This window comes from Mixophyes fleayi, chromosome 3 (genome assembly GCF_038048845.1).
Source record: "Mixophyes fleayi isolate aMixFle1 chromosome 3, aMixFle1.hap1, whole genome shotgun sequence".
Lineage (NCBI taxonomy): Eukaryota > Metazoa > Chordata > Amphibia > Anura > Limnodynastidae > Mixophyes > Mixophyes fleayi.
In genome coordinates, this window is record NC_134404.1 from 131,612,539 (window position 1) to 131,629,298 (window position 16,760).

At 39.3% G+C, this 16,760-nt stretch overlaps 1 protein-coding gene across 1 annotated transcript in view; it reads right to left on the reverse strand.

Moving 5' to 3' along the window:
* Positions 1-404: 404 nt before the first annotated feature.
* The window catches only part of LOC142142776 (uncharacterized), a 43,368-nt gene continuing 27,012 nt past the window's right edge, over positions 405-16,760 (reverse strand). Inside the window, exons 5-9 of the mRNA XM_075200593.1 lie at positions 12,512-12,715; positions 9,048-9,293; positions 7,711-7,968; positions 7,093-7,172; positions 405-1,414 (exon numbers count right to left, since the gene is read on the reverse strand). Coding sequence (XP_075056694.1) covers positions 1,343-1,414; positions 7,093-7,172; positions 7,711-7,968; positions 9,048-9,293; positions 12,512-12,715 — 860 coding nt within the window. The 3' untranslated portion in view covers positions 405-1,342. The remainder of the gene's footprint in view (positions 1,415-7,092; positions 7,173-7,710; positions 7,969-9,047; positions 9,294-12,511; positions 12,716-16,760) is intronic.

Genomic DNA, 16,760 nt, shown 5'->3' on the forward strand with positions numbered 1-16,760 from the left:
TGCAAAACAGTAATATTTTAAATCCATCCCTCACACAAGTCCAATGTTTGGTGGTGATGTGTTGCTGATTTCCCTGTTATAGTGCAACAAGTCCCGAGGGGTTCTTTTGTCCCCCTGATTTTAATAGTACCAACTTTGGCTGGTAGCACCTGGGCTGGTTAAACTGTTTGGAGGGGGCAAACTGTTTAAAAAAAACAGGTTCATTTATTACAATATTTCATTATTTATTAATGCAGCACGGGGGAAAACAACCGCAACAGACACGTCTCTTAGTGGTGTATTTGCAGCTAAGGTCATACACAATTCTTAATGTATAAATGTATTACAATAATATCTCTTAGATGATTAACAAAATGAGCTTGATAAAGAGATCTGCAGAGTTATCATTAAATATAGCTGCAATTTATACAATTTAAAAAACATAGCTTTGATAGACTTTTATATAAACCTGCTAATCAAAAATATAATCAGTCAAAGTGGAAATTTAGAAGTAGTGGTATAGAAATTTAGAAGTGACAATATTGAAAATGTTAATGAACGGAATTTGATAGTTTCACAATGAAGGCAGTAGGAGAAGTGGTGGTATGGCATTCCACCATTTACCAGCCTACTTTGACCACTGAATATAATAATAAATACAGGAGTTATAGCACATGTATAGGGCAATAATAATGTTCTTATGAATTATAATTTGTTTTATGCACTTAATACAAAATGTTTCAGTAATGATAGTTTTCTTTAATTTAAAAAATATATATAATAAAAAAACAACTGTTATATAAGCAACATTTTAATTATATTTATTACACTAATTGGAAAATCATGATATTCATTTATAATTTTCTGTGTTATTTATGTAAATTTAACACTGAATAATTCCACATTTTGATAATCAAATATTTGGCATTATTAAGGTAAATATGTATTCCTCAATAAAGTACTACCCCTGGCAGGACGAATTTAGAGTTGGAAGAGGGTGTGTTCTAGCTCATCTCTAATTTTCAGTGTAAAAATAAAGCTCTCATATGCAAAAGTCTAACTAAGGCCCTATGTGTAAATCAGTGGCTATTAAGGCATTGTATAATACTGAATGGAACACTGGTGACACGCAGGGAGAACTTCTGGTTTCCAGCTATCTCCATCGGACTACTGCTTACCATACTCCATAGTATTGTGGAGTGCTACTACTAATCTATTTTCTAAATTATAAATGATTATTGATTTTAGTATAAAAAATATTTTACAATCATTACAATTTCCTCTACTATGGTCTTTGTAATTTTTTTCCACTGTGGCACATTACATGTATGATGTCAAAAGCTTTTTTCTTGTATTGGAATCATTACGTTCTCTCCGCTTTCAATATGACAGTTACATTTTGATTTGGAAATGTTGTTTGCAGAAATTTGTTCACCTGGGGGGAAAAATTCAATCAATACAAGGTAAAAGAAGAGACTTTGTACAAACTGTCAGATAAAGATACCACATACTCAATATATATAATATACTGGAAGCTGCTAATAACCATATTTTTATGTTACTATCAAACAGTGACATCCATGAGTCACAAGAGAAAACTCCAGAAGGTGATCGAGTGGTATAACATCGTTAAATCTATTTTTTAAACAATGTTTATCTGTTCCTACCTTAAGAGGTGCTCCCGATCTACCCAGAAACTTCCATGTTTTTAACACTTGTTTCTCACTTGTTCAAATAGAGTACTTACTGCTTCTCTGCTTTATTTCTCACTCCTCCATTTTAAGTTTTTCAATCACCACCAACAATACATGAAGGGGAACCCTAATAAGTAAAATCACTGCCTCTAAACCCAGCCTTACTAAACCCCTTCCCAAACACCTGTCAGATAAAAACAATCCTCTCACAAAACAAAGCTGAACAGCTTCCCTTACTATCCTTACAAAAAAACTAGGTGCCGCTCTCCTCCATCCCATCATACTTCATGTTAGGATTCTTAAACGGTCATCTTTAATATCTTTTCACACCGTCAGTTTGAATTATGTGACATCAGGTGAATGATGTCACAAAGCAAGGTGGCTTAAACTGCTAATGTGACTCTCAGTTTAAAGGTATTACTTTCTATGGAAACAAATTGTACCTTGAATATTTAGACTATGACAGGAACCCATCAGGACTGGTAAATGAGGCACCTCTTCACCAACAATGCACTGCCTGACCAATATTCATGAAGCCTGATATATTAATGAGACACTGAATTGATAAGCTACTATCACCTACAAACTGACTGTCTGTGGTGCGTGTACACGACAGATATACTAATAAGATGGTGAGGATGTGGAGTTATTTTTTTTATCACTCGGACCGACACTAGGTATAAATGCAAAGAAATTTATTTACGTGTTGAAGATACACTTAAAATTTAGGAACACCAACAGAACACACCTATGGTAAATACAATCACCAAAGGGATAACAGAGTCTGGCAAACTGCAGCCCCCAAAGTATATGACTGGCTAAAGCCCAACAGCATGCAAATCCAATAGAGTCCTGATGGTAAGTTTACTCTGACCAGATCATTACCTCTTAGGGCAGACTTTCCCAAAACGAACACACCTCTGGACTCTCAAGGCTCCTTTTTAACGCCCAGCATGAGTGACCATGGGAACTGACAGCCCCCCTACCCTAAGGTCTCCTCTGATAGGTTAAAACATGTCCCTGGCCAAACCTTTCCAACTCCGCCAGGCGATATGAGCTAGGTAACCCGCTCCACACACACACATACACACACACACACATACACACACATACACACACATACACACACACACACACACACACACATACACACACATACACACACATACACACACATACACACACACACACACACATACACACACACACATACACACACATACACACACATACACACACATACACACACACACACACACACACACACACTGTTATGGCTCTTAGAAGCCTGCTGAGTGTCAAGATAGGACAATGGTACCACTGCCATAGAAACAACAGGCCAGTAATGGGGTTATCACATGATTACTACCAGCTGTACTGAACATTAGCCAATGAAGTGCTTTTAATTGTCTGTAGGTAGAAAATCCTCACTGATACTTCCGGCCACGGGAGTGTCTATTGCCATGTTGCTATGGATCACCCACCTGGCGTAACTTAAACATAATTGGCCTGATTCATTAAGGAAAGTAAGGTAAACAAATTATTGAGTTTTCTCCAGGACAAAACCATGTTACAATGCAAGGGGTGCAAATTAGTTAATTATTTTGCACATAAGTTAAATACTGGCCTTTTTATGTAGCACACAAATACTTGATAGCTTTATTTTTTCACTGAAATTTAAAGTTGATCTAGGACATGCCATACCCCAACTATAAATCTGTCCCCACATTTTAAATTTTGGTCCCCCTCCAATGCAATATGGTTTTGCCAAGGTGCAAAGTTACTCATTTCTTTGCTTTGCTTTCTTTAATGAATCAGACTTAATGAGTCCTATAAACAATAACATTGTTTCTAACACATTTCACCCTGGTTATAAGAGTTCACACAGAGTTTATGAGAAGAATAGAATAGAGCTCAATTGCAATGACCCCAGAGGGAATGGGCATCAGGTGGAACAACCGCCTCTCTCAGTTCCCGGAACCGCACTTTCCTCACAGTTATAATAATACTTTAATGTCTAGTTTCTTTGTCAAGAACTACTACCCATATATTATAATGAATAATGCATCCCTTACTTTGAAGTATGTACGAGAATATTAAAAGTCACCATGGTATTCTATGACCTGTATAAAACACTTTGCTAATCTGGGGCTAGGGGCTTTTTATGTGTCATGGGTCTCCCCAGGGCCGCCGAGAAGGGGGGGGAGCGGGTACATTTTACCCGGGCCCGGCCATGCCAGGGGGCCCGGGCCGGGCCCTCTCCGCTAATTTAATTTTTATTTTACTTATTTTTTTAATTTTCTTTTTTGCGATTATTTTTTTTTTTCCTCGGGGATGGGGGGTATTCGTTGGTGGGGGGAGCTGGAAGAAAAAAAAAACAAAAAAAAAGATACTCACGTGATCGCGCGGCACCGTGTCCCTCCTCTCCTCTTCTCCATTCACACTGACTGCCGGGCGTGACGTCATCAAGTCACGCCCGTCAGTCAGTGAGGAGCGCCGCAGCCAGCATGAAGATAGAAGACAGAAGAGGAGACAGAAGAGAAGAAAAGAAAGGAAAGAAGTTGACAAAAGGTAAGTAAAGAAACGAAGAGGCAAGGGGAGGAAAACACAGAGGGACAGTACTATAAAGAAAGGGGAGAGAGAAACAGAGGAGGAAAATAAGCAGAGAGCCACAGAGAAATAAAAAAAAGTGGGAAAGAGGAACAGTGGAGGAAAAAAAGGAGAGAGGAACAGAGGAGAAAAAAAGGTGGGAAAGAGGAACAGCGGAGGAAAAAAAAGTGGGAAAGAGGAACAGTGGAGGAAAAAAGTGGAAGAGAGGAACAGAGGAGAAAAAAAAGTGGGAAAGAGGAACAGAGGAGAAAAAAAAGGAGAGAGGAACAGAGGAGAAAAAAAGGTGGGAAAGAGGAACAGTGGAGGAAAAAAAAGTGGGAAAGAGGAACAGAGGAGGAAAAAAAAGTGGAAGAGAGGAACAGAGGAGAAAAAAGTGGGAAAGAGGAACAGAGGAGAAAAAAAAGGAGAGAGGAACAGAGGAGAAAAAAAAGTGGGAAAGAGGAACAGAGGAGAAAAAAAAGGAGAGAGGAACAGAGGAAAAAAAAAGGTGGGAAAGAGGAACAGTGGAGGAAAAAAAAGTGGGAAAGAGGAACAGAGGAGGAAAAAAAAGTGGGAGAGAGGAACAGAGGAGAAAAAAAGTGGGAAAGAGGAACAGAGGAGAAAAAAAGGAGAGAGGAACAGAGGAGAAAAAAAAGTGGGAAAGAGGAACAGAGGAGAAAAAAAAGGAGAGAGGAACAGAGGAGAAAAAAAGGTGGGAAAGAGGAACAGTGGAGGAAAAAAAAGTGGGAAAGAGGAACAGAGGAGGAAAAAAAAGTGGAAGAGAGGAACAGAGGAGAAAAAAAGTGGGAAAGAGGAACAGAGGAGAAAAAAAAGGAGAGAGGAACAGAGGAGAGAAAAGGTGGGAAAGAGGAACAGAGGAGAAAAAAAAGGAGAGAGGAACAGAGGAGAAAAAATGGTGGGAAAGAGGAACAGAGGAGAAAAAAAAGGAGAGAGGAACAGAGGAGAAAAAAAGGTGGGAAAGAGGAACAGTGGAGGAAAAAAAAGTGGGAAAGAGGAACAGAGGAGGAAAAAAGTGGGAAAGAGGAACAGAGGAGAAAAAAAGGAGAGAGGAACAGAGGAGAAAAAAAAGTGGGAAAGAGGAACAGAGGAGAAAAAAAAGGAGAGAGGAACAGAGGAGAAAAAAAGGTGGGAAAGAGGAACAGTGGAGGAAAAAAAAGTGGGAAAGAGGAACAGAGGAGGAAAAAAAAGGAGAGAGGCACAGAGGAATAAAAAAAAGTGGGAGAGAGGCACAAAGGGAAAAAGGAGGGAAGGCAGCATGGAGGGCGCAGTGTGAGCATAAGGGGCACAGTGTAGTTGTGAAGAAGGGGCATAGTATTGTGTGTGTGATGGCACAGGGGGCTTGTTGCAATGTAGTGAGTGTGAGGTAGGTGGTGGCTAATTAATGGGTGCTATTTTGTTTGTAGGGTGATGGTGGGGACTATTAATTTAAGATGGGGTGGTTTGGGGGCTATTGAATGTTGGGGTGAGTTTAGGGAGAATGAGGTCTATTTATTAAATGTGACTATGAATTATTTAATGGCAGTGATGGTTGCAAGAAATAGGTATTGCTGGGGCTGTTTGCAGGAAGGGAAATAGGTTTATTTATTAAATGTGAATAGTATTATTTTAATGTTGGGGCTGGAGGAAGGCCTAATTATTAATCGTGAGTGCTATTGATTTAACGCCGGGGCTGGCTGTAATTTTCTAAATGTAGCCATTTTTTTTTCAAAATAGGTCCTTCAACATTCCTGGATCCGGACAAGCCACAACTAAAGAAACCAGCAGCCACAGGTGGAGAAAGTGAGAAGAACAGGTAGGAGAGAGCAGCACAGTGTGTGAAATGTTGTGATTTTAGTAGGGACAATGGCAATTTTTGGTGAATGTTGTGCCCAATGTAAGGTGTAGGCCAAGACTGAACTGTTTGTGTACACACTGCATTCTTTGTATACTACACTGTGGTGGTAGATGTCCTGAAAGTGAGGAGTGCTTGAACATATGTGACGCTCCGGCGAATTGAGAGTCTAGTGATTTTGATGCTAGCCACGCCCCAATGGCGGATTTGCCACGCCCCCAAATGCATGACCACACCTCCGAAAAATTTTGCACCGCCGTTAGGCTAGCCACGCCCCAACGGCGCATTGCCACGCCCCTGAATGTATAACTACACACTAAAAGGCGGTGCAAAATTTTTTGGGGGCTTACTCGACTTTGAGGGGGGGGGCCCATGAATTTGTTGTATCCAGGCTCTGAATTCCTCTTGGCAGCCCTGGGTCTCCCCCCAAATGCCAAACATACATTATGTGGTCCATCTCACAGAATCCTGATGCACACACTTACCTCCTGGTCGCACAATGGGTGGCACAGCCTGATAATATGAATCATAATAATTAAGCCCCACCTCTTCCATGATGCCACCAAAAACTCTTACAATTTTCTAATGATTACTTCATGTCTCAATTATTGCAACCTCCACGTGACAGGCCTCTCCCTCACCCACCTCTCTCCTCTTCAGTTAATCCTTAACATTGTGGAAGATTGATTTCTTCTCTCATCATTCCACTTCTGACTCCCCTCTCTGGGAAACCTTACACTGGCTCCCTGTCCCCTACATAATTTTACCTAAGGTAAAATGTTGGCAAGTATGGAAACATGACGGCTGGAATCTTATTGGTCACTCAGGACATCACCACCTTTTGTCTTTGCACTAGATTTACTAAATGTCTCCCACTGCTGATTCTGTAGGTGCTTTGTTATCATATCTACTTGTGTATTGATGTATCTTCTTTAACTTATGCAAATATTTTACCCCTACCTTAAATCAAAATATTACCTGGAATATTATTTGCTGTTCCCTTTCTGGTTTACTCAATAATGTAGAGACTTGTAAAGATATATACAAACTTGCTTGGTCTGTGGGGGAAAAAATACATTTTTGTCAGAGCAGTATTAACAGAATTGTGTAGTGCACAATGTTACAGCATTGCATGGTTTGGAATGTATGGTGTTACTATACGGTTTGTCCCAAATCGGATGTGGTTTGAGATTTCAGACTTGGTTCTGAAAACCGCAAGATGTGTTGGTTTGCAAACAGCAAGAAAATGTCCCTTAGTAAATGGTTAGATTATAATATTGTGATGTTTACTAGACCTCACAAGTATCTTATTCCTTATGGATGGTAAGGAAGCAAGCCAACAAATTTGTCTTGGTCTATTTGGTATGCATATTATTTTTGTTGTCCTTACATAAGAAGAATGCTTCCAAATATGTTAGTATTATATAGATAAGAATAAACATAGTTTGAAGAGTACCATAATTATTTAGTATTGCATCGGTACCCCCATTTCACATTTATGTCTAATCAACAATCCATGTGTAGAAATGAGAAATCTGCATGCTATTTTCTACACATATAACTTTGACAGCTAAAATTACAGTGTATTTTACTTACATGTAGTTACTGAGATCTCCTTGCTGTTCCCCTGTACAGTATCATCTCCTGCTAGCACAGAGACTCTGAACAGGTATATGTTTCCTACAGTCAGATTCCCAATGGTGATTGATTCATAGACAGTTTTTTTAATAAAGAGCGGATCCCCTATAATATTAATAATATAGGAGCTTCTATTTCCTACAGGCGCTTCCCAGCTCAGATTGACCGAATCAACACTAATATTGCTGGCTCTTAGGTTTATAACACTTTCTGGCTCTAGAAAAAAAAGGAAGAATATCCATCATATAAGTTATCTCAAAGTAGAAGTGAGGAAATATAAGCCTAGAGAGGATCTGTATACAGTAACAAATTGTACGTAGTCCATTTAAAAGTTAAAGCTGGAGATAAATAGTAAACAGTGAAGCTGTTTGGAACTCTCTCTCTTTTAGCACAGACTTATCCGCATATTATCAACGTGAGGATAAAAAAAATATGTCACAGTTTAGAAATAACATGAAATTTCACATATCAAGGAATTAGAAATGATAGATTTATGGTTATTGGTAAATTATGCAAATGCTACTTCTATTTTATAAATTGGTGTTTTCAAGTTTCATAGTTCTATTAGACCAGTCATAATCACAACCAACAAATTTGCTATTTTTCTGTTCTCTTATTTTTAGAAGTCATTTATGCCCATTTTGCCAAATACTCTGCATCAGCCCCAAGTTTTTAATTGATACTGCTTATTTTTCCATAACTTTCCATTTACCTTATTTGAGACCTAAAAGCAGGTACATTGTGGATTTTATGAGTAAACTTCAGATCACCTGGTTATCCTGCTGGTTTATTTTAAAATTTTAGGAGCCAATAACTATACTCCAGTTTTCAGAGACAAACAGGTCTTTCTTTTGGTAGCATATTGAAGGTAATATATTTCTTTTAAAGACACAACTATCAAAACATCTAACTTTCCAGGACTCTATCCATATTTTTAGACAATTAGTGTGGCCTCTGAAAGTCATTTCAAGTATAACGCAAATAGGTACATAATAGGCAAAGTTTCATGTTTCATAAAGGTACAGACTTTATTTTCTAATATTTGTGGCTTTTTTGGTAATTTAATTCAAATGCTATTAATTAATTAATTAATTAAATGAATTAATTCAAGGGTATGAGCAACGTATTCAGTCAATTATATTTATTTTCCAAAATGATAAATTACCACTATTCTTGAATTGCAGTAAAATGGACTAGTAAAGGCTTTCTGTGGTTATGAAGACGGCTTATATACTACACTAAATATTTACGTATACAAATACAATTGCTTTGTTATTATCACTCTGGGTACTTACTTGTGCATATGCATATAGAACTATTTTTCACTTTCACATTACTAACAAGAGCAGAAACCAGAATTGTGTAAATATTCCCAGGTATCAGGCCTTCAATTGTATAATTAGTTGTTGTCACATTTCTATTATAAGTTGGATCTCCCAAGATCTGTATCAGAAAAGAACTTGCGCTTGCTTCTGATTTTTGCCAGCTGAGCGTTATAGAAGTGGTGGTGATGTTGAGTACAGTCAGGTTCTTCAGTACTTCTGGCATGGATGAAACACAGACAGGCTTGAAACAATGTTGAGGATATTTCAGTTAATAACAACAGACATTGCTTTTTAGAAGCAAACCGATTTATGCTTTGTCCATGATGTGGATTAAAAAAAGTGATCAGTGAGCGGCACTCAATTAAAAAATTGTAAAACAAAACAAAGTAAGGAGACTTACAGGCCCTTGCATATTAATGGCTTGGTCTTGACAAATAGAGCTGGGGAGGAAAGACAGCTCTGTCTCATTACTCTGCCCAAGGTATTCAGACCAGTGACATATCTGTTTACACATATCCTAGCTGCAGGGGCAGAATATAACAACTAAATACATTCTATAAATTTGGGCAAATATACCAAATATCCTCATAGCCTCCACACAGAAAGCTTCATTCCACCATGTCAAAGGCCTTGGACGCATCCAAGGACACAGCTACTGCCTCATTCTCTGGAGTTAATGGCATCTGTAAGTGATTAATCGAGGGAGATTTCTCCAGTTTGAAGCCAGTCTATTCTGGGTGAATAAGCGCTTTAGCAGAAATCTTAACACCTGTGGTTCATAGAGAGAAAGGCTGTCTTGCCCAAGTAAGCCATAAGACTACCATTTTTGTCCTCCTGAGCATGAATAGTGTGCTTGAAAAAAGAAGTCTATGTTTGGATTTATCAATTGAGTCAGCCTATTCCCTCTGAGCATGGAATCATTGTAGTCTAGCTGAGGCTGAATGTGAGTAAAGATAAGCACATTCAAGATCACAACATGCTTGTTCTAGTTGAGTTTCCTTTTCCCTGGAAAACTTCTTACGTGCCACTAGCCTATTGATCAATGAGCCACTGAGGAATGCCTTGAAAGAAACCCAAAAAGATGGGGGGGCTGTACTTTATCTATTTTAGATTATAAATAACCTTGTTAGCTAAGCTACCAAATCACTGCCTTTTCCCATCATGGTAAACCAGAAGGGGTTAAGTTTCCAGAATTTAATACCGGGATGCAGTCTAAGGTCAAAAGATAATAATATAGGAAAATGGTCACACCTATTCAGAGCCATTATTCACACTGTAAAAACAGAGCATGCAATTGACACATGGCACCCAACCCTGCATAAACATAATAGTAAAGATAAAATTACATAATAAAACATGTGAACATAATACTCCCATCCCCATTATATTTTTAGAAAAATAGGCATTGAATATTTGAGGGTCACTATACCCCAGTCCATGCAAACCCATCGCTAGCCACTGTCCATGCATCCTAATTAAACATATATAATAGCTGGATTTATCAATATCACTTGTTACAATTGAACAATCAGACAGACTTAAACCTAATAGCAAATATATCTTAAAGTTTTTTCAATCTTGTACCCACCTGTATACCCTTAAACAGCCTAGGTATACTTAATTCCCTAAAAAAAAAACCAAAAAAACCCATCATAATCACCATCATGCCCTCCATACTCTGAAACAACTTATATAAGTTTACCCTGACACTGTCTAGACAATGTGGATTGCATAGACTGTATAATGCATGGGGAATGCTAGTAGAAATGAAGAGAGGCAGACTAAACAATTCCTGAAATTATTGTTGTGAACCTTGTATATTGAGTTAAAAATGAACAACGGCTAGCAAACTTTCAGATGCATATCACACTAGTAAAACTGATTCCACTTAAACCATAATTGAGAATGTTTGACCTAATATAGGATTAGCCTATGTAAGATACAAACTCCTTCACAAGAGTCAATGTTTTACCCGAACCCAGCCCTGAAGCCTGTTGTCCAGCCAATCTACCGCTACTTTTTTTAATTCAAAGAAATGTGTTCTATTATCCGCCGCCACCCATAGCTGGTGGGGTGCTAGAAATAGCAGAGTCTTCTTTTAAATTTGGCATATTGAGCATGGCTCTTTTGTGCCTTCATGGCAAAATCAGGAAATATAGCCACTGTGCGATTTTTCACATTTCAGCAGACTTTTCTGTCTTGCCAAACAAAGAACTGCATTGCAGTCCTTGAAATTCAGGAACTTGGCTACAAAGGTGCAGTGAGGGGTACCAGGTTGAGGAGGTTGTGGAGGCAGACGATGAGCTCTCTCAACTGCATATTGTGGAGTGAAAGTGTCACTGCCAAACATTTACAGAGACGTGTTGCGCAGCAACCTCTAGTCTAGGCCCAGCTGCTATGCTTCATGTGCCACCGAAACACTTCATCATCAACATCATCACCGTTTATTTATATAGCGCCACTAATTCTGCAGCGCTCTACAGAGAACTCATTCACATCAGTCCGTGTCATATTGGAGCTTACAGTCTAAATTTCCTAACACACACACAGACAGACATAGAGAGAGAGACTAGGGTCAATTTGATAGCAGCCAATTGACCTACTAGTATGTTGTTGGAGTGCCTACCCTTACTAAGCATAGAGAGGCGCAAAGATGAGATACATGTCAGTCTACTGTCAGACCGAGACATAACTTTTCCATCTGCGCATGTGCAGCTGTAAAGAGGTTTTTCTGACTGTGACCTCAGTATGTTATCAATGTTAAATATACAGTCTTAGAGCATTGTATCTATATAAAGTATAACTATTTATATTCACTGGTTATGTAATTCATATGTATTCATCTGTGTATTGTGTGCTTATATATGTATTGGAAATGTTTCTGTCTTATATGTGTCTGAACTGGCACTTTTGACTTCCTGTATTGTATGTATCTGTGTTCATGTCTACAGTTGCACCCCACTGAACATATTTTAAATGCATACATATACTAGAACTTCTGTGATTCAATTTACAGTCATTGGGCCTGAGTCATTAATGAGACCAAAGCAAAAAAAAGGAGTAAATTTGCTCCTGGACAATCCATGTTACAATGCAAAGGCTGCAAATTAGTTTATTATTTTGCAGGTAAGGAAAATACTGTCTGTTTTTTCATCTAGCACACAGATACGTGAAAGCTTTATTTTTACACCGGAATTTGAGGTTGATCTAGGACATGCTCTACCTCAACTATAAATCTGTCCCCATGTTTGAAATATACCTCCCCTGCCAAGGGAACATGGTTTTGCCAAGGTGCAAATTTACTTCTATTTTTGTTTTTCTCTTCTTAATGACTCAGACCCATTGTATTTTCTACATATTGAAATGTTGTTCTTGAACTAGGTCTCCTGAGTATTCAATTCTGTACAGTGTAGGTCTAGATTCAGTAAGATTACCTGATGTGGCAGGTGCTTGTTGAGTTGTCTTATTAGTGTTGCTTCCACCTGTTGTAAGAGAATGTGATATTGTAGATTGCTGTCCTGATGTCATCACATTGCTAGTGCTGGATGTTATTATTGTGCTGGGTATGGTTTCTGTAGTTCTATTTGATGCTGAAGAATATACTGTGGTCAATGTGCTAGGTGTCCCAGTTGTAGTACCTGATTTAGTTTTGAATGAAAAATAAAAACAGTTGAAAAGAATGAGAATTTTAAATCTTCATAGAGAAACATATCTTTCTGAATATTCTAAAATCTGAGCAGCTCACTTCACAAAATGAAAACTAGCCTGTTTGAAAAACAATAATGTTGGTCAAATACATGAATCAGAAAATCTGGTGTAAACCTACATTTAAAGTTTTAGAGCTAATACAGTAAAACAGACTTAAAGTGGATATGGTAATTACCCCAGGTGAGACCAAGGGCTAGATTTACTAAGCTGCGGGTTTGAAAAAGGGGGATGTTGCCTATAGAAATCAATCAGATTCTAGCTGTCATTTTTTAGAAGGTACTAAATAAATGAAAGCTAGAATCTTATTGGTTGCTATAGGCAACATCCACACTTTTTCAAACCCGCAGCTTAGTAAATCCAGCCCCAAATCCTTGGTGGACCATTTGTTATGTCTGACAAAAGGAAAACTTGAATACAAGTGACTATTTTATTTAAAATGCTAAAGTTTTCTATATTGCATATATATATATACACATATATATATATATATATATATATATATATATATATATATATATATAAAACTGCTTCATCTAACATAAACTAATTTTCAGTCCATAATAATAACTCCCAACTCAACCCTCCTGCTCTGTTCAAGATCTGTGCCTGTTATTCATCACATGCTCCCATTGCATCACTTAGTGTACTCCAGATTAGACTACTTGATGGTCAACCATAGACATCTACATTTAATTAGACAGACAGACATTGGACAAATAACATGATCGGACCACGCCCCCATTTCCCTCAGCATACGCATTCCTCTTAACATCCCTAAACAATGGACGTGGAGACTCAGCGAGTCCGTCCTGTATGACACCTACTGTAAGGACCAAATTGGTGCTGCTATTGAGGACTACACTGCTCATAATGACTCTGATGACGAATTTAGGGTGACCATTTGAGAGCCCCATAAATGTGCATAAAAACTCATTGAATTACGGTCATTTGTTAAACAACAAATGAATGTTCTCAAAGCAAATCTCCTGCTTTAAATCAGGGTTCTGGAAACATAAATCCTCCCTGGCAGAGAGAACGTTGCTTGAATTGACAGAAGACAGAGTTGCCCTCCATAAATTGCTTGGTGACAGAACTAATTTGGCCTTTGATCGATGCGAACACAAATATTATCGATGGGCGAGCAAGTTGGGGAAGCTGTTAGCTTGGGCACTGAGATCCCCAATGCGCTGCCTCTTTCATCCATTAAGTGAAGTGGGAAGGAGAGCCATTTGACAGGGTAAATAGCCTCAGGTTTTCACGCTAATTACTCCCGTTTATTTAACATAGCGGGTTCATCCCCCCTGGTGACCCCTGACTCTAAGTGGGAACAGATTAGTGAATACGTCCAGAAATGCAATTTTCCCAAGCTCTCAGAGTCTGACAGGGAGATGCTGGATCAACCTTTTACCCTGATAGAATTGGAAGAGGCTATCGCCTCCATGACAACTGGCAAAAGCCCAGGGACGGTTGGCTTTACTATTGACTACTATAAGATGTTTGGCCAAATGATAAACCTTATTCTCCCTGGAACCTTTAATGAGGTCTCAGATAAACCCAGCTTCTTCAGGCAGTCACTCGAAGCCCATATTCCGATCCTAAGGAGGGTATGGACTCCTCCCTCTGCTCCAGCTATCGCCCAATCTCCCTGTTAATTGTAGACCTAAAACTTTTCCTGAAAATGACGGTGAATCACCTGAAGAGCCTCCTACCAGATATATAGCAATCAGGTGGGCTTTGTTCTGGGCTGCGAGTCGCGGGACAGCACGACCAAGATTATAGACCTCATGCATTTAATAGAGAGTAGACACACCCTGGACTTGTTATGAAAAAGGCCTTTAACAGGGTAGATTGCCAATTTCTTGAAGTGGTGCTGGAGCACATGGGACTGAGCTTGGACTGTTTTCATAAATTCCTCTCCTTTTACAGGCAGCCTACAATTCGCAGTTAAATTGATGGCTCTCTGTCCAACACATTCTCCTTCTACAATGGCACGTGTCAGGGTTGCCCGCTTTCCCCATTGATATTTGGCCTGTGCATGGAGGGTTTGGCTCGAAACATCAGGAATAATCCAGAAGTAACAGGGGTAGTAGTGGGAGGGTCAGAGTACAGGTTTACCCTCCTTGCTGATGATTTGCTGGCAACAGTCACCAACCCGTTGGTTTTATTGCCCAATTTAATGCTCAAGTTTAAAAGGTTCAGGACACTGTCAGACTTTAAAATTAATTATACTAAATCTATGTCCCTGAATCTCTCCATCCTGCCACATGTTCTTAAGGGTCTCCGGAGCTCTTAACCTTTCACCTGGTGCCCTTATCGGATTAAGCATCTAGAGGTACTAATGTCTACGGACCTCTCTGACTTGTATAAAATCAACTTCCTCCCTCTAATTCCCAAGTTTAGTATGAAATTTTGGAGCTGGCGATCTTGTGGATTCTCCTGGTTTGGGAGGATGAATATAATTAAAATTAACATTCTACCGAAACGGCTATATTTTCTCCAAACCCCCCTTCCCCCCCAATATATATCCCTTTAGATATTTTCAGGATCTCCAAAACTGGCTCGCAAATTTGTATGGGCAGGTGGGGCTCCCAGATTCCGCCATGATACTTTATATAGACGGAATACACAAGGGGGCCTTCAGCTGCCCCTCTGTGCTAAATACTATCAGGCTGTTCTCCTTAATAGGGTCATGGAATGGACAAGAGCGTCACCATCCAGGCAGTGAATTCATATTGAGGGACAGGTAATGAATATTTTCAAAGCTGTCCTCCTCTGACTGCACAACCTCCCACACTCCTCCCATCCTACTACTGCATCCACACTTCAAAGCTGGGACAGATTGCGCACTTTGACATTTATCTCATCTCCATTATCCCCTTCACCCCCATGACTGCTAACCCAGACTTCCCACTCTGGACTGACACCAGAGGCATGAAGGGCATGGTCCATAGGTAGGGTGATCAGGAGTGTTCAGCTGGGGGCCAATGGCCATATACGCACCTTTTCCCTCTTTTAGTGGTGAAGACGCGGTACAAAGTACTTTTTCGTTGGTACAGGTGTCCCTCTCAATTAAGTAAGATGCACCTGGGTGTCTTTGTATCCTGCTGAAGATGAGGATCAGGGACGGGATCCCCCTTCCATATTTGATGGTCGTGTCCTATAATAGTGCAATATTGGTGCAAGGTAAGAATTGTTGCAGAAGAAATTATTGGTTGTCCAGTTTCATACGGACCTGATATCTGGCTGTTTAGCATCCCAGACATTGCTATATCTCAGTAGAAAAAAATCCCTACTCTGACATTTGAGCAATGCAGCCATAGCGGTTATCTTAGTCCATTGGCGGTCTTCTTTCACTCCTAGCATGCAAACATGGTTTTGACTTATCTTTACAGGCTTATGGATGACATCTCCCTTTCTGGTCAAAAAAGTTACTGAGTGCATGGCGATGTGGCTCCGTTGGCTTGAATTTAAGGGGCCTTGGTCTCTCCGCTCTCTTTTAGAATGTGGATGGCATCCTATGGCTGGAGGACTGTCTGGGTAGACACACTAGTGGGCGGGCAGGAGCTAAACACTTTTGTCTAGCATCATTATCCTAGCTAAATTTCTTTCATGATATGTGGAGTCCCCTTTTCTCCTCATTCGCCCCCCTCCACACTCTTCTTCTCCTATCCTTCTTCCCTCCATCTATATCCCCTCATCCATTCTTCTCTCTTGTATGTTGTGTAATGTTTGTCTTCATACTAAGCGTCATTTATTATTGGTTGATGGACTATTAATATTGCATTGTATTTGGTCCATCTGCTATATATATATTTCTTTGTTCTTTCAATAAAAAAAAATTACACAAAAAAAAAAAAAAAATCAGATTTACCAAGCTGCAGCATGACAATCTGCTGGAAAAACTGACGGAAAAACAATTTAATAGAAATGGCTGTGAGAGGCAAGATTGCTCAAACTACATGCAGCTCCATTCAG